This window comes from Gasterosteus aculeatus, chromosome 2 (assembly GCF_964276395.1).
Source record: "Gasterosteus aculeatus chromosome 2, fGasAcu3.hap1.1, whole genome shotgun sequence".
NCBI lineage: Eukaryota > Metazoa > Chordata > Actinopteri > Perciformes > Gasterosteidae > Gasterosteus > Gasterosteus aculeatus.
In genome coordinates this window covers 6,867,443-6,893,854 of record NC_135689.1, presented here as the reverse complement: position 1 = coordinate 6,893,854, position 26,412 = coordinate 6,867,443, and the positions used below count along the sequence as shown (strand labels likewise).

The following is a 26,412-nucleotide window of genomic DNA, read 5'->3' as shown; positions in this document are numbered from 1 at the left end:
CATAAGGTATTGGGTCACATTTATCTCCAGCGTCGCTGTGTCTTTCGGGACGCCTGCAGACACGGGGATTTGCTTAAAGCAGTCACTCAATGAGTCAGTCACTAAGGTAGAGGAATCTCATAATTAAGGCCCCATTAAAGCTACACAACTATGTTGGTTTACTGCGCAGACAGAAACCTCAGATTCACAATGGAGCCATTCATAATATCTCACTTTTCTAAAGGAAAAGAGAAAAGGCAGTTGCTCTTAGCATTTCGGCAGATGTAATTGCAATCACTCAGCTTGTCTGATGCTGATAATGGGGCAATGGGAAATTCCTGTCAGAGTCGTGGCGCAGCGTGGTTTCGCAACCTCTTTGGCAGCCTCCGTGTTCCACTGCAGGGCAGCGAATGCGTTACGGCATGCTCACATAGCTGTCATTAAACACATTTTGGAAAAAAAAAAACACACAAGACAATCAAAACTCACAAGTGTGTGCCATTCTCCCGCTTCTTGAGCAATGAAAAGGCAAATATTATGTAAACGTATATCATCTGTCATCCCTGCACTTTTAAACATGTTGAAAGACTACGGTTGATGAAAAAAAGGAAAGTGAAAAAGCTTCAGCAATCCCACTTACCTAATAGGCACTATACATTTTGGCAGAGCTGTTTTCAACATCTTTATTTTCATTTGTCATTCTCAAAACATTTCTCTTGACAGGTAGTAAAAACAGAAATTACCAAAAAATGCCTGGCAGTTAATTGACGATAAAAAGGATGTTGTTTTTATTTTTCTTATTTCTGTCTGAAGTGTGTGCTGCAGGTTGAAATAGCACGTGGGTGCAACGTTCTTGTGGCTAGTTCTTAGGTACAGTATGTGACCCTTGGCATGCCGGCTTAAGAAGCCTCTATTATAAAGCATTCATGCAATGATGCTAACAGGCTGATATTACTGGATGAATAAGCTTTTGTGCAATAAAGGCCTCCGTACTTTGTGCTCTGTGGGACCACCCAAGAAACAATATATTGATATTACAGATTTTCTAATCTAATCTTCAAGCAATAAAATCTAATTTACTGGACTAGAGTAAACTATTCAGTTTTAATTAAAGAAGAAACTTGAGAGATATATAAGTAAGAAAATCTGCCAGCATTGGATATGGTTCTGTGAACAGATGATTCTGTAGTCTGCAGTCAGACGATGTTATAGTAATATTTCACTGGTAGTCCTGAATTCTTTTGGCAGTCTGCCAATTTTTGCAAAGGCATTTGTGGTATTTTGCAATCCAAATGCCAAAAAGAAATGTTTCGGTTTGTTAAACTCCTGAGGATTCTTTCATCAAATGAATCCAGCATACTGCAAAAGAAGAGGGAACTCTGATAGCAGTATTACTACAGTTTAGATATTACTTTCCTCCAGTGAGAAAATCATAATATGACCATCATTAATATGTGCAGAGACAAAAATGGCAACCTTAAAAAAGAGTTTAATTTCAAATTACAGCATGGTATGGGTAATAAAAAAACTTGCAAAAAAATACATTTTATCCTTGCAGTAATCTGTGGGTTTGACAAGAGTCCACGAGTGTTTCAATCAACAAGTGATTCATACATTTCCTCAAACATAAATACCATATAAAATATCAATAGCGTTCCAATGTTACTGGTGTAGTAGTTATTATAAATTACAAGCATCTATTTAAGAAAATAATACAATACAATAAAGAATAAACATATGATAAATGATGACAAAAAAGACCTCTCTCTTACAGCTCTCTTAGTTAAAAGGTGGATCTCAATTTGTATGACAAATTTAAACAAGACTAAAAGCGCATTCACATTTTTGCAGAAAAAACAACTTTGGCAGGCGCCTCCTCCCTTATTGTGTTGTGCTGTGATGGATCCACGAGGATGTCTGCGCTTCGCAGAAAGTTGTGTGCTTTCCTGCTTGAGCTGAAAGAACAAATTAATTTTGTCTGGTTTCTTGGCCGCTGTCGGATTTTCTCCCAAACGATGTATGTATATGTAGGCGTTATATTATCTCAAAAGGCTTGCATGAAGGAAATGGGGAAAATCTCTCCCAGCACACCCAAGAGTTGAATGCTTCTTAAGTTTGGCTCTAACCAACCAACGCCGAGCGCAAGACCCTTGTTTTTTTTGTTGTAATGTGAATTTGCCATTTATAGTCTTCAGCCATGCCAGCAGCACAATGTCTGACCTCCCAAAAGCATAGCCCAAAAAATGCACTGCAAAAATGTAATTATATAAGTGGGACAAGATCTTGTGATGCTATATTCTCTCTATTGAGCCGGCTTCCATTGTCCAGTGTACTCACAGTCTATGTACCATACACCATATATAAATGTTCCGTCCATGATGAAAATGCAACTGTAGTCAATGAGCGTGTACATAATAGATCATTTAGACAACTTTAACTGTCAGTATAGATCAAACACACAAATGGACTTTTTCTTGTCTCATAGCATCTTCCAATGTCCATTAGGAGAACATAATAGAAAAAATGATATTTGTTTCACGGGCGGCACGGTGGCGTGGTGGTTAGCACTGTCGCCTCACAGCAAGAAGGTCCTGGGTTCGATTCCACCCAGTGGCCTTTCTGTGTGGAGTCTGCATGTTCTCCCCGTGTCTGCGTGGGTTCTCTCCGGGTTCTCCGGCTTCCTCCCACAGTCCAAAGACATGCTCTGGGGATCAGGTTGATTGGGGACTTTAAATTGCCCGTAGATGTGTGAATGTGAGTGTGAATGGTTGTATGTCTCTGTGTTGCCCTGCGATTGGCTGGCGACCAATCCAGGGTGTACCCTGTCTATCGCCCGAAGTTGGCTGGGATGGACTCCAGCCCCCCCGCGACCCTGTGTGCAGGATAAGCGGTCTGACAATGGATGGATGGATGGATGGATGGATATTTGTTTCACTGTAAAGGTCTTCAACAAACTCAAAAAGATATACTGTAACAGACATATTTACCGCTTTGTTTACGGTTATTTTTGGTTGGTGAAGCAAAACGGGCCACCACGTTCCTCCGGTAAGTGTTGCAGTGATGCACTGATCAAAAACAAACTCGTCCTTAAGTTCTTCACGCTGTCCCTGCATGACGAGCGGTAAAGTCCATGTCAGCCTTATTTCCTTTCTTTTAAACCTCCCCTGTGGTTTGGTGGTGTGTGACGGAGCTCAAAAGCGGTCCATTGAGAAAAAAGAAAGAAAGAAGATGCAGCAGAGGGCTCGGATGGTGCCCTGTTCGTGGGCGAGTCTATACACCAAGCAGCATGCCCATGAAATCGGATCCGTTCTGTATTGTGATGGAAGCGCCTGCTGCATTATCCACAAATATGGAGGTGTACTGGCCGGCCTGCAGAGGGAAATACACAACATTGATGTAGGAAAGATCTGCACAAAAACAGGTATTTTATGTTTGTGTGTTAGTCGGTGTGCTGCTCACCTGTAGCTCCAGCAGCCCCTGCACGCTGACAGTGAATATCTTGCTGTTACTTTCTAATCCAACAATCATCTCCAGGGAGCTGCAATCATACATGAAACATTGCTGAATAAATGCTGTGTTCTCAACAATTTGTATTGAATCTGCAAGCCTCTTTTATTTTTGAGCTTCGCGCTCTTCATACGTGAGCATAAACGCGATCTGATTGGCTGGTGCCTGCGCTGTCGTATTTGCATGAAAGGAGCAGTGAGTGAACCGGTGCCCAAAGCTTGAGAGAGCTCCTCCGGTGGGAAGCTGAGTGTGTGTGTTGCGGACTGAAAGATAACTTTCTCCATCTCTCTATCTCCATCAATGTATCCGTTTGCTACAATATGTTGGATTCATGTTAATGTGTATTTAAAGACAATAAATACAATTCTGATTTTGGAGACATTTAAATTTGTGGAAAAAAAATTGGTTGAAAAAAAAAGAAAAAAAATTGTCTTATCAACCAAACATTTCGCTACCCCCCCTGCAGTACCTCTGCGGACCCGCTGTTGAAGACCCGTGCCCTAAGGGATTTTGTTACCAGCCAGCTGCCTCCTACTGTATTTATGCTAAGCTAAGCATCTCCTGGCTGTTGTACGGGTAGGAAAGTTTGTGTAAAAACAACAATTCACCGTTTGCCACCTTTGGCATGAGGCATGCCAGCTGTTTCCTTTCGATTTCAAGTCTGAATGCAGTTGGTAGATTCATACAAAGCATAAAAACACGATAGTGGTATTAATGTCGTATTTCCCTGTATTTACTGTAAAGAGGTTTCTTTTAACAACTCAGTGCCATCAGACTGTACACATAGTTGTAACATTGCCACGGGCCGTAACCACACTGAGAGCACTGGCTCCCGTTGAGTGGAAAACGCCACATTTCTATGGCAAATCAATCACGTTTGTCTTCTCTCCAACCGCCCTCACAAAGAAGCTCACTTCACGTTTCCTGCATTTTTCATGTGTGGGAGGGCGAGAGACTCTTTTGGGTTCGGTAACCCATCATAATAATACTATTTATATGTTCCCCTCATTATAGCAAGCTGCGAGGGAAGTTGTGGAGCTCTGCGCAGGCCAGGGGAGACTTAAGGGAGAAATTCACTTCTGCTGTTTGCACTGACTTTATGTAAATAGACTTTTTTTAATATTGGAAAGAACTCTGCGCCTTCCCCAACTGGAGTTGTAATGATGTAGAAACAATCTTTCAGATTCAGTTCATCGTCGGTCTCCCGCATCCCGAACAAGGGGAATTCACTGCTGTGCTGCTGAATACAACAATCTGTCCGAGGAGTCAAAGGTGAATCTATAAAGATTAGTTAGGCGACAGGAACGAGGGCTCTAAGTGAGAAGACATTTCCTCTAAAAGACCTGCTCGGCTTTCACACAGGAAATACCAGACCGGTTCCACACAGATTGTAACAGACAACACCTTTAACAGCTCATAAATTCTGCTGATGGTCAAGGCAGCATTAAACACCAACCAATTAAATATCACTATTACACAGGGATAGTAAACAATTTAGCAAAACAACAACATCAAGAATGCAAAGTGCAAGTTTTTGTACCAGATTAATTACTTCCCAAAATGTATTTGACTAACTCGTACTACACTATTATGCTGGTGGTGATCAGGTTTATGTTGCTCCCTTTTCCCCAGATTTGAGAGCCTGGATGTGTGACCTGAAATACTCCAATGGTGTTGCATGTCAACACCATGCTGGGGCTTCTGAACATGTCGAGGAGACAGAAATGCACACAGATGATCAGATGATAACAATGAAAAACGAATACCCACGTGTATCTATGGCAGAGGGATTCAATGCAGATCAGCACCCGGACATTGTCCCTGGCCTTCAGCTGACTCTTGCTCCTCTTCACCTCATTGTGGTCTGTATAGAGACAAAATGTTCTCAATCATAGGAAGATATCGACTCACGCTCTGCTCACAAAAAATATATTTCCCTAAAATCCTGTCCCAGTACAGGTATCGTTCAATCCCTGTAGACAAACCTATAAGTGTTTCTCCACATCCTGAAGCTAGATACACGAGGATAAATGTATGGTATGGCGTATTTTACCAGCCGTTTAAAATGCAAAAAAGTTTTAGGGATGGATTAAACTGTCCGTTCTGCTCAAACGTTAGCGGCAATTGCAAATCCGGCTAACTGCTTTCTGCAGTAACAACCTTACCTGCATTAGTTTTAAGCTCAGGCTAATGTCAGTGGCCCTGTTCTGCTTTTTATTGGATTTGGGGAAGTATACGTTCCAACCAACCTGGGTTACGGTTACATTTGCCAGACACATTGGTCAACCCCTAACGCTAAAAAGTCACTATTACTATGAAAATATAAAGAAGAATATACGAATATACAGACTTACGGTGTTCAGTCATGACTTTTCTGGGACTGTTTTAGAGTGTTGATTTCTTGCCTTATGTAATGTTATATTTGCTATACGATAGTGAGCAATTTACCAATGTGGACATTGGCAGAGAACTGGTAGATCCCGGTGATGGGAGCTGTGAATCTCCCCGTGGACTGGTCCATTCCCGACCCTCGGAGGAAGGCTCCTTTAGCTGGTGGCTGAAGGCACAGGCACATATGATTAATATCTTAAATTTAGTGATACCCTCTTCATACCCCCTCCTCCAGGAGCTCGGTTACAGAACAGTGATCCCGTAGGCCTGCTTCCACCAGCATTTTCAACAAAAACGACAGTGGAATGATTCCGATCAATGATTTTTGTTTATGTAATCTTTGGGGAATCTGTACTTCTGATCTAGAGAACAGCTACAGTTTAAACTATGTCAAGACGTGCAGAAAACTGTAACTGTCTACTATCTGGTCCAGGCCCCGAAAGACTTTTCAATTTGAATACTTGACCTTCTCGTTTCCTCCTTCACAACAACATTTTTTAAATGTTCTTTCCAAAGCTACAGTGTACGCAGCACACCTATTTTACCGTCTTGCTGCCGTGTTAGCATGCTAAATAGTTCAGCAACCCTTAATCCTCCCTATTCCAGCCTTGTCAGCCCATCCCAACAGGGCACAGTTCTTCCACTACGGCATGCTGTTTCAAACAGTGTCTATTTTTGTCCTCTCCTCACTTTATTCCAAGTCAAAGACAAAGTGCCTTTTGTGCGCTCTCCAGGGAGGGATGTGTGGAATTGAAAGAGTAGATATTTTTGACCAAAGAGCCGTTGTGAGTTTCAGAGCCAGTGCCAGTTACACCAGCGAGGGGATGGTCCTCTCATAATTCCCGCTCATGAAGACGAGGCGATGATTACCGAGACGCTCAGACGCAGTTAAGACAGAGAGGCAAACGGGTCCGAAAAGAAGCCTGTGACCATGCAGAGGAGGATTAGCCAAAACATTTATTTTTCAGCCATGCACAGGGAGCGAGGTGGAACCAGTTCATAAACATTTACTTGTGTTTCAAACAAACATACTGTCTGAAAGTTCTGGAGCTCCACCAGAGTCTTCTTGTCGACCACCACGGGTCCCCTGAGCTTGCAGTGGAAAGCCTCCTCTATTCGCCGGTAGGAGGTCATCCCCTCCAGGGTGAGGAGGGCCGTGGGTTGCTGGCTGGGACTGGTTTGTCTGTCCAATGCTGCAGCTCTCCTCTCTGTAGCCTCTGACAGAATAAAAGCAACTTTGATGTCAACGCCCAAGTGTTTACTTTTGAATTTTGGTCCTCTCTGAAAAGTTAAAAAGGAAAGCTGAATTGTGTCTGGGATGTTTCTATACCTTTAATCATATCTTTGAAGTCCTGGAGAAGAACTTCCGGGGTCACTTCAGCTCCAGGAGAGCCAGGAGGTCCCTGGGGGCCAGGAGGACCCGGGGGACCAGGTGGGCCCGGCTAGTGGAGGACAGATGAACAAGACATTGTAATGCATTAAACGCCATCTGAATGCAATTTTGTCATCTTGCTCCATTACTGAAGTGCAAAAGACAATACCGGTATAATTCCTAATCAATTAAGTATTTGTAAACCTAAATATTGCGTTTACCAGGGGTCGTTTTCTTTTGCGACACTTTGGGGGGAAGTTGCCGACCGGTCTTTTGACAAAGTCCATCCATGATCCCAACGGATCCACTCGCTGGTTGTCAGGAACCTGCAGCAGAAACAAAGAAAGATGCTTCAACACTGTTCAATAACGAGCACAGCCTTTAACAATGCGCCCATCACACGATTCGTTATATATTTTATTCCAAACGATGTTGCACAATTAAGGCATGCCGCAAAGGTTGGCACCTTCCAAACTAAATACAAAACCATCGTAGGAAAATCTCGCCCCACGAGACAATTAAGTGGTACCATACACATAGGAAAGTCCCGCAGTGAATCCTCTCTTTCAGTCCCACTGCAAAGAGACGTTTTTCTATAGTAGTCCTCCTATTGTTCTCCAAAGGTTTCACCTTTTGCTTATTATTTTATTCCAGATAACTCACTCAGTTGCCACGTCAGTTGTTATTTTCCCGATGTGCTTGGACAAATGTATTTTCTTTTAAGCACATGAATATTTCCATGAGCTCTCGGGGGGAAAAATGGGCCTGCCCTTCGTGCGTGTCATGTAGATTCTGTGGATTGCGGACCTACTGTAGTTCATAACAAAATAGTAGTTCATGTCAAAATGGCACTTTTCCCATCCCCAAAAGACGTGCAACTATCTTATTATATTAATACTGCTTGTTTGAGTGACGATGGAAAATGTAATAAACAAGATAACAAATGTATATACAGTGTATACCGTGATTTAAGAGTCCTGACGTCTGTTTTCTAATGCTCGATCTTGTCTGCAATCACTCATTTGTAACAAACTGCTGTACAGGAGACTGGGATCTGTCACGGAGATAAGAAACACAGTGCAAGAAGACCTCTGGGAGGAGCAGTTTTATGCACAGTGCTACGAGTCGTGTGTGTTTTTGTCTTTCGCGGAAATTGCGAAGCTGAAAGAATTCCATCTTGAATTGTACCCAAAACCTTTCCTCAAATGTCAAGTGTCTTGAGCTGAGACAGGGGAGGAGATAAAGACACGCCATGGAGGTGAGCTGGCTGAAATGGAATTTGTTTAGGGTTGGCAGCGGGACTCGGATCACTTATCTACAAAACCAACATGACCCTTTATTCACTGTTGAAGACTTGCCTTCAGTTCCACCACAACAAAGTCACTCCTTGTTTTTTCTTGTATTTTTTTTTTTTTGTACATTGCATTTTCAGAAGACTCTCCCCACCTTTCTTTCCGCCTTTGACTTTTTCCTTTTTGACAGCAGTCAAAATAAACAGCTCAACATGCGTTGGATGGTTCCGTGTTTTTGTTGTGATTTTGAGGTTTGGAAAAAGATAAAAGCAAGACTGACTGAGTCAAAACAAGAAAACCTTTACACGACTGAAAGCTGTTTCCATAGAACTGCAGGCCAGTTGGATACATTTTTCCCTCTGACAAGTCAATTTTTCATATTCATTAACATACCCATTCTGAGAGAGTTTGATATATTGAGAAATACATCAACAAAAAATAACTGTTTTCTTTGGTAACTTGGACGCAATAGAAGAAATTTGGAATGGGAAACCTGTTCATCAAGCAGTTGCTTATTTACACATTACAGCTAAAGAGCACTATTATGATTCATTGGAGTTGTGTTTGTGTCCAATATTCACTCACGTTAAGCAATAACTGGCCTCCACTAACTCCTGATGGAAACATCTAGCTCTTTCGCTACCGTGTTAGATGAGAAGATCAAATCCTTAATTAAGTCTGTTCAATATAAACCAATAGCTAGCAGCTATTAGCTTCACAGCTGGAAACAACTGGCGCTATCAAAAGTAAAGCCTATCGGCACTCACATCTTAAATAATTACAAATAAATGAAGTGTAGCCTGGGGTCCGGATATGACTTTCATATCCGGTTTGTGCCACAAAGTTTGTTCACTGTAAACTCAAATATGACAGTTAAATTACCTATGCACTTTATTTCTATTGCTGAGACAACCAGCTCTTTCACTATGCATTATTGTTTGGATGTCAGATGACATGGAGGCAGAAAATAACGTCGAATGAAACGTTTTTACGAGATGGTTCGTGTTAGTCAGTGAGTTTCAGGTGTGCTGGTGGGCTTTTCCCTCTGGACAGAGTCTGGACTGAGCTGCTTCCTCCTGTTTTAAGGCTTTGTATTAAAGCCTTAAGCGAAGCTAACTGGCAGGTGGCTTTTTTTTTTTAATCTACCGAACAAACATGACACTTTCCCAAATGTTGACTTATTTCTTTGACATACCAGCCCTGTAAGCTCGAACCAATATTAACATGTTGACTGCGGTAGCGATGTGGTTGTACTAGTAGATTTCCACTGGGATGGGTTGTAAAACTGTGATTCATCACCTCAGACAGCTCGGTGTGGTTAGAAGACTCCCACCCAGTTATGATAGCCGATGGGCACCAATTCCAAGAGAAGACGAAGCTCAACATTAGTTCTTGTGTTTACATCAATGTCACAGATAGTTGTCTCGCTCTTTCAGGGATATGGAGAAGTGCAGGTTTGCCCACACAGGTAACATATAATTACACATCTTAGCAATTCCCTACATCATCATAAAAAAAAAAATAGACAGCAGATCATGGCCAGGAAATCCGCCACACTCTATGCTTGTTTTCCCTCTTTAACAGACGCCATCGTAATTAAACCATTAAAACTTTGCCCCCGAGGATCCTGTGTGCTCAGGGTAGATGCGCTACGACCAAGTTAATTACTACAATCATATCCGTGCAAAAAAACACCCACATCATCAGCTTAAGGAATGATGAACTCTTTCCATTAAACATATTGTGTTTTTTTTGTTTTAAGCATGTGCAACCTGAGAGCGTAGCATCCACCATTTAATGTGACCGCTGGGACGGCTCAAACAACTTGTCAAAATAAAGTCAGATTCATTGCATGCATACGAGTCTCTGTCTCGACGGGAGGACATCAAAGATTCCACACACGCAGACTTGAAAATGACACAGAACAATCCGTCAGAAGCGCTCAATCTTTCACCCGCCGCTATCGGCTGTGGCGCAAAGTAAACGGCGGATTCCCTCCCACAGCTCCGCATCAGCGAGAGCAACTGGTGAACTAAGTGGAGGAGGGAGCGGATCCAGGTATCCGTCTGAGAGCTGATGAAGAACACCAGGGCTCCGGCTTTGATCCCCCCGCTGATGTGCGAGGGCCTCAAAGTGGCCTCGTCTGTCAGCGGGTATGAGAGCGCGCCCTTTCCAGCACAGGCCCAGGGAATGTGTCAGGTATTCTGTCTAAAGGTGAGAAACGTTAAATCTTCCACGGTGTTTATCCTCGTTGATGTGACTCTAAATCATGACACATTACTGAGGCTTTAGATCCTTAGAACAGTGGGATACAACACGTCCCTGGTCTGGAAGAGGTTTTCACGCAAGTACCTACACGACAGTGTTAAAGGTTCTCTGCTATTCATAATTTTACACAAATTACAGACATGTATTATTAGATAAATGTATTTAAAGTAGCAACAGACAAGAGCTTTTGCTGTACCTTATTAAGTCAGTGTTGCAAAATGTAATGCTATGAAAAAAGGACATCATTTGCGTTTAAATTGGTTCCCAATACGCTTTTTTGCATCAAATGTGGCGATCAACAACGGAGAGAGGATAGAGCTTTTGTTTTACCTGATTAGCTGTCGGTCGCTATCCCCAGTTACCAAAGACTATCACTGTCCTTTCAAATGGCGGACACGTGTAAGAGTGGTATCTACGTCTCTGCTACTCCTGTAACTTCGGTTTATCTGGAAAGTAGTTTAGATGAGTGGTCTCGTCCCTTCAAAAGGGTCACAAGATAAATCTGAGGGGTCACGGGATGTGTCACGGTGTGGTTTCACTTCCTGTTGTATTTTGTAGTTTTCTGCCACTCGTGTCCCCGGGTAACTTCACTTCCTGCCTTGTCCCGTCATCCCCTGTGATCGTCTAATAGTTTCCACCTGTGTCCAATCACCTGCACCTCCCTTGTGTATTTAAGCCATGTGTCTCCTGTGTCACTTGTCGCGTCATTGTCATTCGCCACGCATGTCCTTGTCTTTGGTCTTGGATGTCCATAGTTCATGCCTGTGTGTTTTTGCCCCTTGGCCTTTTGATTTTTTGACCTTTGACTATTAAAGTCCCTTTTGTTTTGAACTCTGCGTTTGAGTCCTGCCTCCACCCTCACACCCTGACAGAATGACGCGACCAAGAAAGGACTCAGCAGAGTTTTTTCCCTTGGACGAGTTCAGGGGAACCCGTCTGGCAATGGGCGGTCTACGGAGTCTCCAGCGGGCTGCCCGTAGTGGGGGAACGGTTCTCCCGGGGGTTCCAGCTGGGTACTTGTACTACTCCGTCTCCCCATCTGGAGCCCTCAGTAGGCATCTGGGTCACCATCCGCCGCCCCCCACATGGTCCCCAGAGGAGGAGACCATTTCGTGGTCGTCTGGCGGCGATTCGCACTGGGAGCGGGTAATGGACCTTGCGGTCCGACTACAGGCCACCTATGCTCCCCACGCTCGGCCGCAGCGCACAATGTCAAGCGCTGGGCCGCAGCGAATTCCCGACCCCGCTCGGTCGCAGCGCAAGATGTCCAGCGCTGGGCCGCAGCGACGTCCCGACCCCGCTCGGTCGCAGCGCAAGACGTCCCGCGCTGGGCCGCAGCAGATTCCCGTCCCGGCCTCCCGACCCAAGCCCATGACCCCCGAGCCAGTGCCACGATCCATGCCCCCGACCCCCGAGCCAGTGCCACGATCCATGCCCCCGACCCCCGAGCCAGTGCCACGATCCATGCCCCCGACCCCCGAGCCAGTGCCACGATCCATGCCCCCGACCCCCGAGCCAGTGCCACGATCCATGCCCCCGACCCCCGAGCCAGTGCCACGATCCATGTCCCCGACCCCCGAGCCAGTGCCACGATCCATGCCCCCGGTACCAGCACCACGTTCCATGCCCCCGACCCGACCAGTTCCGGCGCCACGTTCCATGCCCCCGACCCGACCAGTTCCGACGCCACGTTCCATGCCCCCGACCCGACCAGTTCCGACGCCACGTTCCATGCCCCCGACCCGACCAGTTCGGGCGCCACGCTCCATGCCCCCGACCCGACCAGTTCGGGCGCCACGCTCCCTGCCCCCGACCCGACCAGTTCCGGCGCCACGCTCCCTGCCCCCGACCCGACCAGTTCCGGCGCCACGCTCCATGCCCCCGACCCGACCAGTTCCGGCGCCACGCGCCATGCCCCCGACCCGACCAGTTCCGGCGCCACGCTCCATGCCCCCGACCCGACCAGTTCCGGCGCCACGCTCCATGCCCCCGACCCGACCAGTTCCGGCGCCACGCTCCATGCCCCCGACCCGACCAGTTCCGGCGCCACGCTCCATGCCCCCGACCCGACCAGTTCCGGCCCCACGCTCCATGCCCCCGACCCGACCAGTTCCGGCCCCACGCTCCATGCCCCCGACCCGACCAGTACCGGCGCCACGCTCCATGCCCCCAACTCGGCCAGTCCCCGCTCCGAGACTCAGGCTCCCTCCCTCCCATCCCATGGTCCTCTCCCACCCTCCCGTTGGTGATTTGAGGGCCGTCTGGGATCCGGCCCTTGAGGGGGGGGCTACGGGGTGGGTTATGGGGGGGGCTGAGCCGACAACTGCGGTGTTCCGTGTCCCCGAGCCGGCGCCGCCGACAACTGCGGTGTTCCGTGTCCCCGAGCTGGAGCCGCCGCCGACTACGGAGGTGTTCCGTGTCCCCGAGCTGGAGCCGACTACGGAGGTGTTCCGTGTCCCCGAGCCGACGGAGCCGACTACGGAGGTGTTCCGTGTCCCCGAGCCGACGGAGCCGACTACGGAGGTGTTCCGTGTCCCCGAGCCGACGGAGCCGACTACGGAGGTGTTCCGTGTCCCCGAGCCGACGGAGCCGACTACGGAGGTGTTCCGTGTCCCCGAGCTGGAGCCGACTACGGAGGTGTTCCGTGTCCCCGAGCCGACGGAGCCGACTACGGAGGTGTTCCGTGTCCCCGAGCCGACGGAGCCGACTACGGAGGTGTTCCGTGTCCCCGAGCCGACGGAGCCGACTACGGAGGTGTTCCGTGTCCCCGAGCCGACGGAGCCGACTACGGAGGTGTTCCGTGTCCCCGAGCCGACGGAGCCGACTACGGAGGTGTTCCGTGTCCCCGAGCCGACTACGGAGGTGTTCCGTGTCCCCGAGCCGACTACGGAGGTGTTCCGTGTCCCCGAGCCGACGGCGACAACCGCGGAGGTGTTCCGTGTCCCCGAGCCGACAACCGCGGAGGTGTTCCGTGTCCCCGAGCTGCCGCCGCCGACCCCAGAGGTTTCCCGTGTCCCCAAGCCTGCCATTCTAGAGACGTTCCGTGCCCTGCAGTCGCCGCTCCGGAGCCGGCTTGGTGACCGCCCGCCGGGCCGACCCCCAGAGGCTCCCCGCTCGTCTGGCCACCCACCGGGCCGCCCGCCAGAGTTTCCCGGGTGGTCCGACCAACGTCTCTGGTTTCCCTGCCCCCCCACCCCTTGTTTTGCTCTAGTGTGAGCCGCCTGGAAGTCGGTCCTTGAGGGGGGGGTACTGTCACGGTGTGGTTTCACTTCCTGTTGTATTTTGTAGTTTTCTGCCACTCGTGTCCCCGGGTAACTTCACTTCCTGCCTTGTCCCGTCATCCCCTGTGATCGTCTAATAGTTTCCACCTGTGTCCAATCACCTGCACCTCCCTTGTGTATTTAAGCCATGTGTCTCCTGTGTCACTTGTCGCGTCATTGTCATTCGCCACGCATGTCCTTGTCTTTGGTCTTGGATGTCCATAGTTCATGCCTGTGTGTTTTTGCCCCTTGGCCTTTTGATTTTTTGACCTTTGACTATTAAAGTCCCTTTTGTTTTGAACTCTGCGTTTGAGTCCTGCCTCCACCCTCACACCCTGACAGGATGATGTACGGGGTAGGAGAGAAGAAGAAAAATGAAGTGAAATATTGTATAGATGTACTTCTCTCGCTCTGGAACAGCCATCATAAGTCAAAGGGGCTGTTAAACTTGAAAAATACTTCATATTTTAGAAGCTTATAATATGATTTTTTTTATGTAATCCAAAGACTGTTGAAAAAGTATAAAGTGGCAGAAAATAGAAATGACTCAAAGTGAACTTTTTGTCTACCCAAGGCACTCAACAAGTCCGTTTGAGGTTTCTTGGATCAATTACTGATTCAGTTATACTCATTGATCATCACTTATGTAACCTTATGAAGTTCTATTAGCATGAAAAGAATAACTTGTGCAAAGCGCTAACTGTGTTTGTCATGTAGTTTGGGGAAATTTACATTGAATTTGTTTGAAGCAATAAAATGGAAAATATTCCCCTGGAGCAGCATGCCACCAAGAACACAAACACAACTGTTAAAACACGTCTCTGGAGCCGCAACCAGATTCTGAAACTCTACTCCTTCGCAGGCAGCTCCTTAACTCGTCCATCTGAACTGTCGAACTGATCTTATTTTCTTTCACCTGTTATCTGTTTTTTTCTACCTGTTCGCTCACTCTAGCCGACATCACACTTTTGGCTGCTGATAAAAAAAATGTAAAAACCTCTGAACGGGCGGCTTTCCAGTTGGACAGGATGATGGAGCGCTTTCTTTAATCCCTTGTTTTCACATCTCGGTACTGCTCCCTGTGCAGTCATCCATGCATGGGTGGACGGGCCCTGACGCTGGGACGATCCCACCTCTGCAGGCCGGGTACCCCAGGCCGGGTTCCCAGTCGTCATGCACCCTCCCACCCCCCAATTGCCTTGAGGATTTATCGCCTAAGAGCTAAATGCAGTTAGGCATGCGATGTTGACTCTCTTCTCTTGGCCCTGTGTTGTTACTCAATTCGGCAATTCGTGCAGAACGGACCGGCTCTATCACGCTGTGAGCGTGCTGCTATTAGTCCAACAAATACTGACAGAACACTATTTGTAAATAAAATATAGTTACTTTTTTTTTTTACGTCACTGTTACACCAACAAAGATGTGTATACATTTACGATGCGTGAGCAAAAAGTGGATAAATTTGTGTTTACGCTGAAGAGCTCGCCCGAGAAAATTTGGGCGTCCTCTTGATGTAAAAAAAAATAAAAAATAAAAAAGACTTGTGTGACATCTGTTTTGTGTGCGAATTACAGCCCTGAAATTGTTCCCTGTGGTGGGTAAAGCGAGCTGGTGATCAGGACCCATCTCTGGTACACAGGTTTGCCCTGTGGCTCGACCGGGTGGGCAGAACAGTTCAGGTAAGAAGTCATTAGATCCTCCTCCTTTTATAGGATTCCTCTTATGTTACATAAGTGCACACTGTAAATGGTGCATTTCTTCTTTTATTATGCAACCAATTTGCCCTCTGTAGTGTTACGTTACGTCTTACAAGTAGTTAGAGAAATATAATAGGTGGAAACAAAAGGCAAGGTCACGGGGTATTAACTAAAACACTGTTGTACAAGCCCATTTTAATGAATACATGATGGATGCCAAATGACTCCAACATTTTTATAGGAAAGTATAAGTCAACATTTTATGTTGATAAGCACTTATTCGCTGTATTAACAATTTGATGAGAAGATCAATACCACTTGTGTTTGTTTGGTAAATAAGGAGCCAGCAGTAGACATTCCCCTCCACATAATAAAAACTGACCAACCACAATGATCTGAACCTCCTTAAACAACGTATTAAATCACGTATGCATGATCTCTACAAAAAACGTGTAAAAACAACACAATTGTGTTACTTTTGAAAAGACTTTTGCCAATTATAATGCATATGTCATGCATTTGCAGGGTTATCTGAAATACCACCCTCCTTTGTAAACATTGTAAAATGGTTAATTGCAAAATAATGTTTTTTTGTCTTTTTTTAGGCGTAGTTGACTTTTCACTCTCTCTCAGACAAACTTTATTTGGTCATTTGAATGTTGAATGACCTCTTTAGCTGCCCTGCGTGTTAAAGGAGATCCCCTGCCTTAAAGCAAAGGCTAAAGCTAGTGGCTGAGAGGTGTGAGCTTCCGCAGTGGCGGCGTTTCCTGTGGGACTTGGTCCCGTCCCGTATGTGGAGGTTGATCCGAAAGGTCCCACACAGCGCTGCATTAATCATCACTGGGGATGAGAGAGAGGAAACAAAAACCCTCGCCTCGGGCCAAACCCAGCCATTACTCAACACGCCAGGCGTGATGTTTGACTTGACTCCCTCAATTACAGCCATCACAGATCCCTCACTGTTCCCAACAACGACAGATTCCTCTCATCTTCGGAGGAGGAGGAGGAGGAGGAGGAGGAGGAGGAGGGCTCGCACACATGCACCTTTGACATATCGCTCTAAAACTGTACCACGTGACGGTTCGCAGAGATCACAGTTGTTTGAAATGTACTTCACCTATCATCTCATTAAAAGACATTCCACTGGCGGCACAACTCCACACCTCACTATTGTGATCACTTTCGAATGGAAAAATCTCCTGTGGAATGCAGCGCGCGGCTGCAGGCTGCAGCCAGCGGCCCACACACGGGAACGGTCAGATGGCATCGTACGAGCTGTTTGCACTGTTTCCACAGGGCACAAGGGAAAACATGCAAATGTGGAGTGTAAATGTTTGGCCTGTTTGAGAAAAACAAATGACTTGCCAAGGCAGCTCCAATGGACGTGTTGTTTTTTCGGGGACCAAGCAGATGCGGATGGGATAAACTCTCAAACCGCCACAAGGAAAGCAAGTTTACCGCTTTTCTTGGTGTGTGGTACCCATTTTTTTTTTTCGTTCCTCGATCAGAAACCTGGTTAGAGTTGCAACAACAAATGTGACCTTGAATACCACCACTTCCACAATGTCAAGCCTGAAGCTCAGCTTCTCAGCAGAGGTGACAAGGTTTGGCAAAGACACTATCTGGCATAACACCGCGTCTTAAGAGTGATTATGTCATTACCCTCTGATTGTGGGAGACGAGATGAAAAGAATGTTCGAGAGGGAGGCGCGGGGGGGGGGGGGGGGGGGGGCTAATCCTCCCCGAGGTGTTCTCTTTCAGGACCCTTTGGATGGGGCTTTGTGAGGGGCTTACGCGGCATGCTGCCCCAGATTTTGGGGCCGCACCGCCCCTATCGGATGTCCCAGACACAGCGGAGTCAGACTAGGCCTGTGAATGACAGAATCAATGGGCTGGGAACAACACGCCAGAGGTCTTTAAATATCCCTCCACCTAACTTTCCCAGGAGTTACATCATGGCAGCGGGCCTATTAGGGACCCTGGGGGGAAAAAAAGCGTTTGTAAAGACACCCGTCTCCCCCCGTGGGACGGGGCGGAGGAGTGAAACCCCAGTGGGGCGCAATCATCAGCAGGGGCAGGAGGGTTGACACAAGGTCATCCTTCATAGCCTCTGCTTTTACAGGGAAAAACCAAGTCAAATAAACACCACCAGGCGACAACCACCTACAATGTGTTGTTGGAAGATACAAAGGAGACCTCACTGCTCGGTTTCTGGGGGGTGGGAGAGGTGTTCGGGGGGCGAAGGTTACGGGGAAGATTCCAGAGGCTTGCGGCCGCTAGGAACTGAAGGCTGGTACACGGGGCAGCGAGAGTTAAACGAGAATGCCAACGTAATGGGTGGGCTGAAAGCAAAACAAATAGCCCGCTGGAAACTCTGGCAAATATGCAACACCAGCAGTAAACCAATAAATAAGAGTCAGGGGCCAACGGTTGCTCCTGAAAATTGAATTGTACCAGTGTTATGCAGTTTTACTGTATATACGTTTCTGATGTAAACAACATTGCTTATTTCTTTGGCTCACAGGAATCGCAAAAGCTTTCTTGCATTTGCAACTGAATTTAAAACGTAATGTCCTGCTGCAGAAACAGCATTTATAGTTACCTAACTTCACCTCATTGCATCTTATACATGGAACTACCCTTCATCTTCATTTGTTCTATCCAGCCGGAAAAGCGGTGAAAGACACCCGCAGCGTGCACTAATTGATGCATTGATCAGCCTACGGATGTCTACATTCCTGGCATACCTCCGGAAGTCATCCATTTAGTGTTTCACACATTTTGGTCCGTCTCCGTGTCTGGAGCTTGACCTGTGGGGCACACCTGTCTTCCCATCGCTTTTACCTTCGCCACAATTGATTTGCCTCGCACATTGCACATATCTGCCAACGGCTCGACTTCAAACTATAACCTGCACTCACTTTCTCTTGGCACGTTATCATAAGCAAGTAGCTCATGAATTTAATAAAGTAAAATATGAAAAAAAGAAAGTCTTACCTTGGCGCTTCCACCGACCTCTTCACTGTTGGAAAACGTAGCATTGTACGTCTCTGTTTGTTGCGGCGGGGCCTCCTTTAGCTTCTTTCTCTCTTTCTTGGCATCCACCCCGTCCAGGAGGACACATTGAGTCCAAAGCACTGCAGCCACCACGGCCAGAGGCCCAGCCCCACACCACATCTTCACGCTGGCTTCAAACTCAGGCAGCAGAACCCCTGCAGAAACAGCCTGGATCTTGAAGTTGGAGGACTCAGTTAGACAGAAACTGAGGATGCTCACAAACGCAGAATCCCACAGGGGGGAGAGGGGGGGGGGGGTAGAAGAGTGGAGGAATGCAGCTTCAGGGACTCCCCGTACAAGAGAGCGTCAGAATGACTGCTGCCAATGTCGCTCCCCTCTTGATGAGCCCTCAGCCGGCACGACGTTGCGGGGGCACCGGAGCGCTGGGAGGGCTTACTCAACTATGAAATGTGTCAAGTAGAACGCTCCAAGGGAATGACAGATCGGCGCAGATCTGACAGCAAATAAACCCATTAGTGAGATTTTTCACGCTTTCTGCTTTGTTGGTGGGTGAGGTGTAGTCAGAGGGATGGGAGGGGGCACAAGGGGAGTGGGGGGGGGGGGGGGGCAAAAGAAGAGGCAGTGAGGAGGGGTGTCCAAAGCTGAGGGTGGGCTGTGGCGGCGATAGAGATGGAGAAGCAATATTCTCTTTCCCACCCACACCCCCAGGCTTGCTGCCCGGCCGTTCTTCACACTAGGCGGTGGATCCGGTGCCCGGCGAAGCTGTGTGGTTGCGGGAAAAGCTGCAGGAGCCACGAAATGTCGTCTTTCATCAGAAGGTGCAGCTCAGAGTTCAACTTGTCTTGTCCGCAAACCACGCAACCCTGCAAGAGAGAGTCCCCCGAGAGAGGAGACGGCCGAGGTCCGGTTTGCTCTTCCTTTATCTTCGCTGATATCATAAACCGTCACGGGTTGCTCATCCGTTTCCCGTCTGACACCACGCACGTGCTCCCCGCCGACTCTCCCAGTAAGCCGTCAAGTCCAAGGCCACGTGCGACTTCCGCGCAGTGGAGAGCGGTGATCTGCTGGTGGCTGGTAGCTCCCTGTTTGCCTCTGCACTCCCTGTCTCCCTCCTCTGCTCAGACTGAACTCACAGGACCGCTCACAGTGAAGTTTTATCATCACCCGTTCTCCCTCCCGCTCCCCCCCCCCCTCCCCGTCTCTGTCTCTCTCACACTGTTTTTCTCTGTTTCTCTCCCTTGCTACTATTGGCAACCTCACTGGGTTATTCAGCTCTGTTTTATCTCATGGATGATAGATCTCATAGTTCAAGCTGAAGAGGTTCTTTGGCAGACGGGTTACGTGTGTCTGTGATGTGTATCAGGTTGTGTATCTGTCTAAGTGTGTTTGTCATTTTGGCTTAATATTAGACTACTCTAGCAAAGCCCTTTGTTTACATCCAAGCAAGGAATTGAAACGTGGTGTTTTGTGGCCTCGGGGAATTATCTTGTTTAATCTGCTGCTTGAAAGCCTGCCAAAGCACACTGACTGTGCCATGTACAACAGTGCATCCGTGCTTGTTTTATTATGTTTTCATATTCAGAGTAGTCTCACTTTTCTGAAGGCTCAGTTCAAAAAAAGAGAAAAAGATTTGAAGTAAATACTTATATTTCAAGTACTCAAGTACAGGTTCCACAAAATAACAATGTTGTTGTGAATACATTTTTGGTCTGGATATTCCTACAATCGGGTCATTGTCGAAAAGGAATTCAGGCCTCTGAAACTCGTTGTTAGCAACCATACCTTTTTATTATTCAAAACTTCCATGTGTTTGGACCGCTTTTGCCTCTACTCATTTTACATTTTAACACAGCGCCACCCAGCGGCTGTTTCCTGCAGTACAAACCCCAACCAGTCCCTTTCCAGCGTGTCTTCATGCTGGTGCCATCCCAGTTCCTGCATCCGCTGGCACGTCTGTGTGCAGACGGAGCAGGTTGCAACTAACAACACCAAGCTGCTCACAGGCCAGAAGAACAAAACTACCGGAAATATGGTAGGATCACCTTCAAAATAAAAGCAAGAAATCCAAACGGATTCGTTGGAATAAAAACTAAAAACAGTAAAGCGTGTGTTTATACAATTCAATATTTTTATTTCGGGTACATTAACTTTATAAAGCATTTAAACCACTATCCATACTTTTATGTAATAATTTACTATTCTCCATTTGTTTTCAGCAACAATTGTTATTAGTTATTTTTTACTGGACATTCTAACAAGTATCTATTACATTTAGTTAATAGTGCCTATATCTTACATATACATTCATCTGTTATATTCCATTTTATGCATCCCTTTAATTTATGGTCTAGCCTACGTACTAAGTTAGTTTGCCTACTGTTATTGTAGCATATGCTAACCATAGCTTTATCCAGCACTTTCTACCTGTTCCGTTTTTAGAGAGGACGAGCAGTTAAATTAAAAAAAAACTGTTTCATTCAAATAATGACTTCTATGCTTTTAAATAGTTTAGCTAAATTACTACACAATGCTGCCACCTGGAAGAATAAGCTACTCTAGTATATATAATCGCTAGTGAAAATATAGACTTTACCTTGAAAGCGCTACCCGGAAGTCGTCTTAATGTGACAGAAAACTAAATTTGTAGCAGCATTAGCATCTACTCGGTGACCCGTTGCATTGACAGCTCGAGTGAACTCACTGGGACATCGGACAGACCAATCAGAGCCCGACCTGTATCGCTTTGGAGGAGCTTTGACAACCAGTCGTCCCACATTCAGGAGTCGGCGAGTTTTGGGAGGCAACGTGTACAGGAACTGGTGTCTTGACAGCTCGCCTGACAAAACCAGTTCGAGTAGGAAGTCAAGCTAACGTTAGCCAGCTGGTAATGTTGCTTAATTACTTACACCGTCATTAGGTATCTAAAGTCTTGTAAACTTCCGCACTCTGGTCGTTTTAGCCCCTGTGCTCGATTGGTTGGTCATTGTCTCTTTTTCTACCTTTTATTCATTAAAGCTACCGTTAACTGCTATTAGTTGTATTGGCATTAGCTTGTTTGTGTTAGCCTCTTAGCTAACACATATAACTGCGTTGTACTGTTTAAAATAATTCGAATTGCCTTAACTCACGAGTGAACAGGTATTTATATTAAGTGGCCGTTATATATACTAATTGTTTATTATATTGTAATTCCTTACTGGAAAATGTTAAAAATTAACAAGTTGGACTTGGTGTAGCGTTACGGGTTGACAACCAAAACCATAACTGTAGTGTCAGAAAAACGAATCGTTACACAACGTGTCCGTTAGACATCACAACGCTTTCAGTAAACGATGTTTTATTCATAAGTGATGGATTTATGTTAATTGGTGGCTTATATTTGTGTAACTAATTGAGTGACCGGTGTGTGTATCAACATGCGCGCTACTCGGTGCAGGAATGTGGTGTGATTACGTAAACTGGACTTTCCAGAATGCGTAATGCGTCAGCGGAAGTCCAAATATGCTGTGACTGTGCGTGTGCTCAAAGGAGTCCATCAAAAGGATTTCATCTCAACTCTGCTTGATGTCTTTACACTTTCCGAATTAACGTTATTTCTCAAAATCAAAAACGTGCTACCTTTTTTTTATCCTTCTTTAGCAAACCATGGCCGTTTGGAGGAAACTGTGGTGCAGAAACCTCCTGTCGGTGTCCCTGCTCGTCTTCGTCCTGCTCCACGCCATGGATGTGCACGCACGGCCAGCCAACATGTCCGCCGCTAAAGACAAGTCTCCAGCCACCAAGGACGAGAACGAGATCCTCCCCGCGGACCACCTGAACGGGGTGAAGATGGAGTTGGATGGCCACCTCAATAAGGACTTCCACCAGGAGGTTTTTCTGGGTAAAGAGATTGAGGAGTTTGAGGAGGACTCTGAGCCAAGGAGGAACAGGAAGAAGCTGATTGATATTTTTACCAAGTAAGACATCATCTTTTAAACCTCAGCCAGAAGATGCAGCATTTTTTACTTTTAGCTTGAGCCTAGCTGCTGATCAGTGATCAGGTTTTGAAGGAGTCAACAGCTACAACTCCGTGTTTAGAAATAGCAAGTGCAAACCTTCAGAAAACGCCCACATATTCTGTGATTACTATACATGCCACTGAGAAGCTGAAGGTTTGTCACATCAACACAGTATTGCAAAACCAACCAAATGAGAAGGAGAATTGAGTATCGGGAAACCCCAACGTTTACTACACATCCCGTTCCTAAAAATCAATAGTTTTCTCTTAATAATGTACCTGAGTCATCAAAATACCTGCAGGAAGAGTAAGAATAAAGAACAAGCCAAGTAAATAGTCTCTGCATAGTATAACTTCTCTAGGCAAGCTGCCATTTTTATAGCCGGCAATGACGGCAAAGGAGAAAGGCCGCTCCATATTTTCATATTATCCTTCACCATGACTTCATGCAGCCCCCTTCCCTCCTCCTTCTCCCGGCTTATTTGACCTAAAATGGTATGAACATGTCAAAGGCACCTTGTTGGGCACACGCCAGACAAGTGATATGGGTCATTACAGAGGATAGTACACACATACACACACACAATAGATTAATGCCCAAATTATAATATAATAATAATATATAATAAGCAATAAATCTATCTTCAGAGTGGATTTCAACAAGGACAAGAGTGTTAGCGCCAAGGAGATGCAGCGCTGGATTATGGAGAAGACCGACGAGCACTTCCAGGAGGCCATGGTCGAGAACAAGAACAGCTTCCGTGCCGTTGACCCAGATGGCGACGGTGAGAGAGAGAGAGAGACCGAGAGCACCAGCGTCACGACTCTTTTCATCCAAAGCATGCAGACGTGTGTCGTAAACTAAGGAATATTTTCTGTTTAGTACAAACCCAAATACTCAACTCGTGCTTTGTTCATAGGTCATGTGACATGGGATGAATACAGAGTCAAATTTTTGGCCAGCAAAGGTTTCAATGAAAAGGAAACGGCTGAGAAGATAAAGAATAACGAAGATCTGAAACTTGACGAGGAAAGTAAGTATATAACAATATGGAGATATCCTTAAAAACATTATACATATATCTGTGAATATGTGATGAAAAAAATTCAATGAGAATTGTCTCCTCGTTGCAGCTCAGGAGGTTCTGGAAAGCCTGAAGGACCGCTGGTTCCAGGCTGACAACCCTCCAGGTGACCAGTTGCTGAATGAACAGGAGTTCCTTTCCTTCCTTCATCCCGAGCACAGCAGGGGGATGCTCAGATACATGGTCAGGGAGATTGTGCGCGACTTAGGTACTCTTTCCTTTCATAATGCCGGAATCATGTGAATCAATGGTGAACTTGTTTGATTTTTACCCACTTGTCTGCAGCAGAAACAAACATAAAACAACCCTTACATATTTCACCTTTTAAGGTGCTACGGGGAACTATTTAGCAAACTGCAGCTTATTTACACATCCAGTATACACATAGCAAAACAAACATCAGCACCAAGGGTCCAAAAGCTCAGTTTTGCATTTCAACTCATTCTTTAGGGAAATATCTGTCTGTTAAGCTGTAAATGTGTCCGCTGTGTTAAATCTGCATGTAGATGTTGTAACTCTGGGTCACCCTCACTCGCATACAAGCTGGTAAAGTTTGCTCATCTTGTATAAAATGGGGAACTTGCTCTTGAACCACTTCCCATTTCTTAGTCACTTATCTGCACAAACCAGCTTTGCACAGAATGTTTGCTACTTGTGTGTTTCGTAACATCAAAGTTACACAGGACCATTCATCTGCAGAACACTGAGTCATTTATTTAGCTTGATCTGGAAAACTGGCAAATACCAGTTCGCGTAGCTCAAGGTGACGTCTTTGATTTGTTTGTTTGTATGTGAAAAACATTTCTAAACCTAATGATACGTTTACTCTCTAATTGCTCCTGTTTGTAGACCAGGATGGCGATAAGAAGTTGACGCTGTCAGAGTTCATCTCTCTGCCTGTGGGCACCGTGGAGAACCAGCAGGCCCAGGACATCGACGATGACTGGGTCCGAGAGAGGAAGAAGGAGTTTGAAGACGTCATTGACTCGAACCACGATGCCATTGTGACCATGGAGGAGCTGGAGGTAAGCTTAATTTATTCTATTGTTTTTTTCCAATTCAGTATTTTCAAAAGTTTTAGTAAATTGGTGAATAAGGACTCAAATTGTGCTGTCAACCATTTCAAAGATGCAAATATGTATTTTCTAAGTAAGATTTATTTTGAATTTGATCACCACTGACTTTCTTTTGCCCTCCTTTTTCGTTTGTGCTCGTGCAGGAGTACATGGACCCGATGAACGAGCACAACGCTTTGAACGAGGCCAAGCAGATGATCGCCGTCGCCGATGAAAACCAGAATCATAATTTGGAGCTGGACGAGATCCTCAAGTACAGCGAATACTTCACGGGCAGCAAGCTCATGGATTACGCCAGAAATGTTCACGAGGAGTTCTGAGGACACACTTCCCTCTCGGTCCTCTCAGAAAGCCAGAGTGACGTCTGCTTCAGAGACCAGGTCGCTGGGAGCAGCGGGGAGCGGGGGTGGGGGTGCTCAGGCAAACCAATGATGGGAGGTTTTAGTGTGCTATTTTCTGATTTTAACCGCTGACTCCAATAATAGATCCTTCCTTCAGCCCTGGACTTTATGCCAGCTATCAAACTTAACATGGTCGGCCTTTTTTTTTGACGTCGGGCTGTTCTGACAAATGAATTATTCTCATATTGTGTACAAGTGTATATGAGGACTTTAAACCCTGACTAGATATTGTCGTTCCCATCGCAGTGGGGAGAGCGACTGGATCCGTCATTCTATCCGGCGTTTCTGTCTACAGCGTAAATACTCACACACACCAATGCCTCTGGCAAGGGAGAAAAGAAATGTATATAATGCTGCTAAAAGGAAAAACCCTTATGTTATATTATGGTGACGCACACTCAAATTTGCCCAAATTCAAAAAGGGGGTTTTGTCATTATGGGGGAGGGAGGGGGGGGGGGGGGGGTCCATTAGTTCCCTGTATAGATTGTATCCGTCCTACTTACTTACAACACGGTGAGAAAAAAGAATAAGAATAACTCGCTGATTCCTCTCGGTCATCATTAACAATTTAATGCCAATGAACTGAGTGGGAACAATGTACCTTTCTTCCTTGCAGATATTTTGACTTGCTGAAGGAAAAGCACGGGTGTCACATGACCCGTGTCAGGTCAAAATGTATGGAAAGGCCTTTTGTTTTGATCTCGGCTAAAGGCGATCCAATTGTGGATCAATGATGCGGCTGCAGATGAAGTTATTTATTTTACTTGTATAATTTGGATGAGCCTCATCTTTGAACTTTTTTTTTGCTTAATTGCTGTAAGAGGGTGGTCCTTGTGTGAAAGCTTACTCTTCATAACGTTTACTTGTAAGCTGCAACACTTTTGGTTCATCTTTACATTTTCACTTGTTTGCAAATGCATGGTCAAACAATGTCATTACAATTCCCTAATTTGTGAACTGTTTGGATACGGTGTTGGATTGACATAGCTTTATAAAATATATTGCAAATGTACTGATAATAAATATTTCTTATGAATTAAATAGCACCTGGGTTTCTTCAATTTGGTA

The 26,412-nt window shown here is 45.9% G+C and overlaps 2 protein-coding genes across 3 annotated transcripts; one reads left to right on the top strand and one right to left on the bottom strand.

Moving 5' to 3' along the window:
* Window positions 1-1,452: 1,452 nt before the first annotated feature.
* On the bottom strand, window positions 1,453-19,975 carry c1qtnf12 (C1q and TNF related 12). The gene is made up of 8 exons (XM_040192459.2): window positions 18,764-19,975; window positions 7,471-7,575; window positions 7,208-7,319; window positions 6,910-7,094; window positions 5,935-6,043; window positions 5,257-5,350; window positions 3,439-3,517; window positions 1,453-3,348 (listed from the first exon to the last, which is right to left on the bottom strand). The coding sequence occupies exons 1-8, from the start codon at window positions 18,941-18,943 to the stop codon at window positions 3,250-3,252; spliced, it is 963 nt and encodes a 320-aa protein (XP_040048393.1). The 5' UTR covers window positions 18,944-19,975; the 3' UTR covers window positions 1,453-3,249.
* Window positions 19,976-21,259: 1,284 nt separating this feature from the next.
* sdf4 (stromal cell derived factor 4) lies at window positions 21,260-26,390 on the top strand. 2 transcript variants are annotated; one of them, XM_040192458.2, is made up of 7 exons: window positions 21,260-21,668; window positions 22,424-22,740; window positions 23,430-23,566; window positions 23,702-23,815; window positions 23,916-24,074; window positions 24,716-24,891; window positions 25,086-26,390. In XM_040192458.2, the coding sequence occupies exons 2-7, from the start codon at window positions 22,430-22,432 to the stop codon at window positions 25,260-25,262; spliced, it is 1,074 nt and encodes a 357-aa protein (XP_040048392.1). In that variant the 5' UTR covers window positions 21,260-21,668; window positions 22,424-22,429; the 3' UTR covers window positions 25,263-26,390. The 2 variants fall into 2 exon arrangements, with proteins under 2 accessions (XP_040048392.1, XP_077945451.1); XM_078089325.1 differs by having other exon boundaries at window positions 21,637-21,759.
* The last annotated feature ends 22 nt before the right edge of the window (window positions 26,391-26,412 follow it).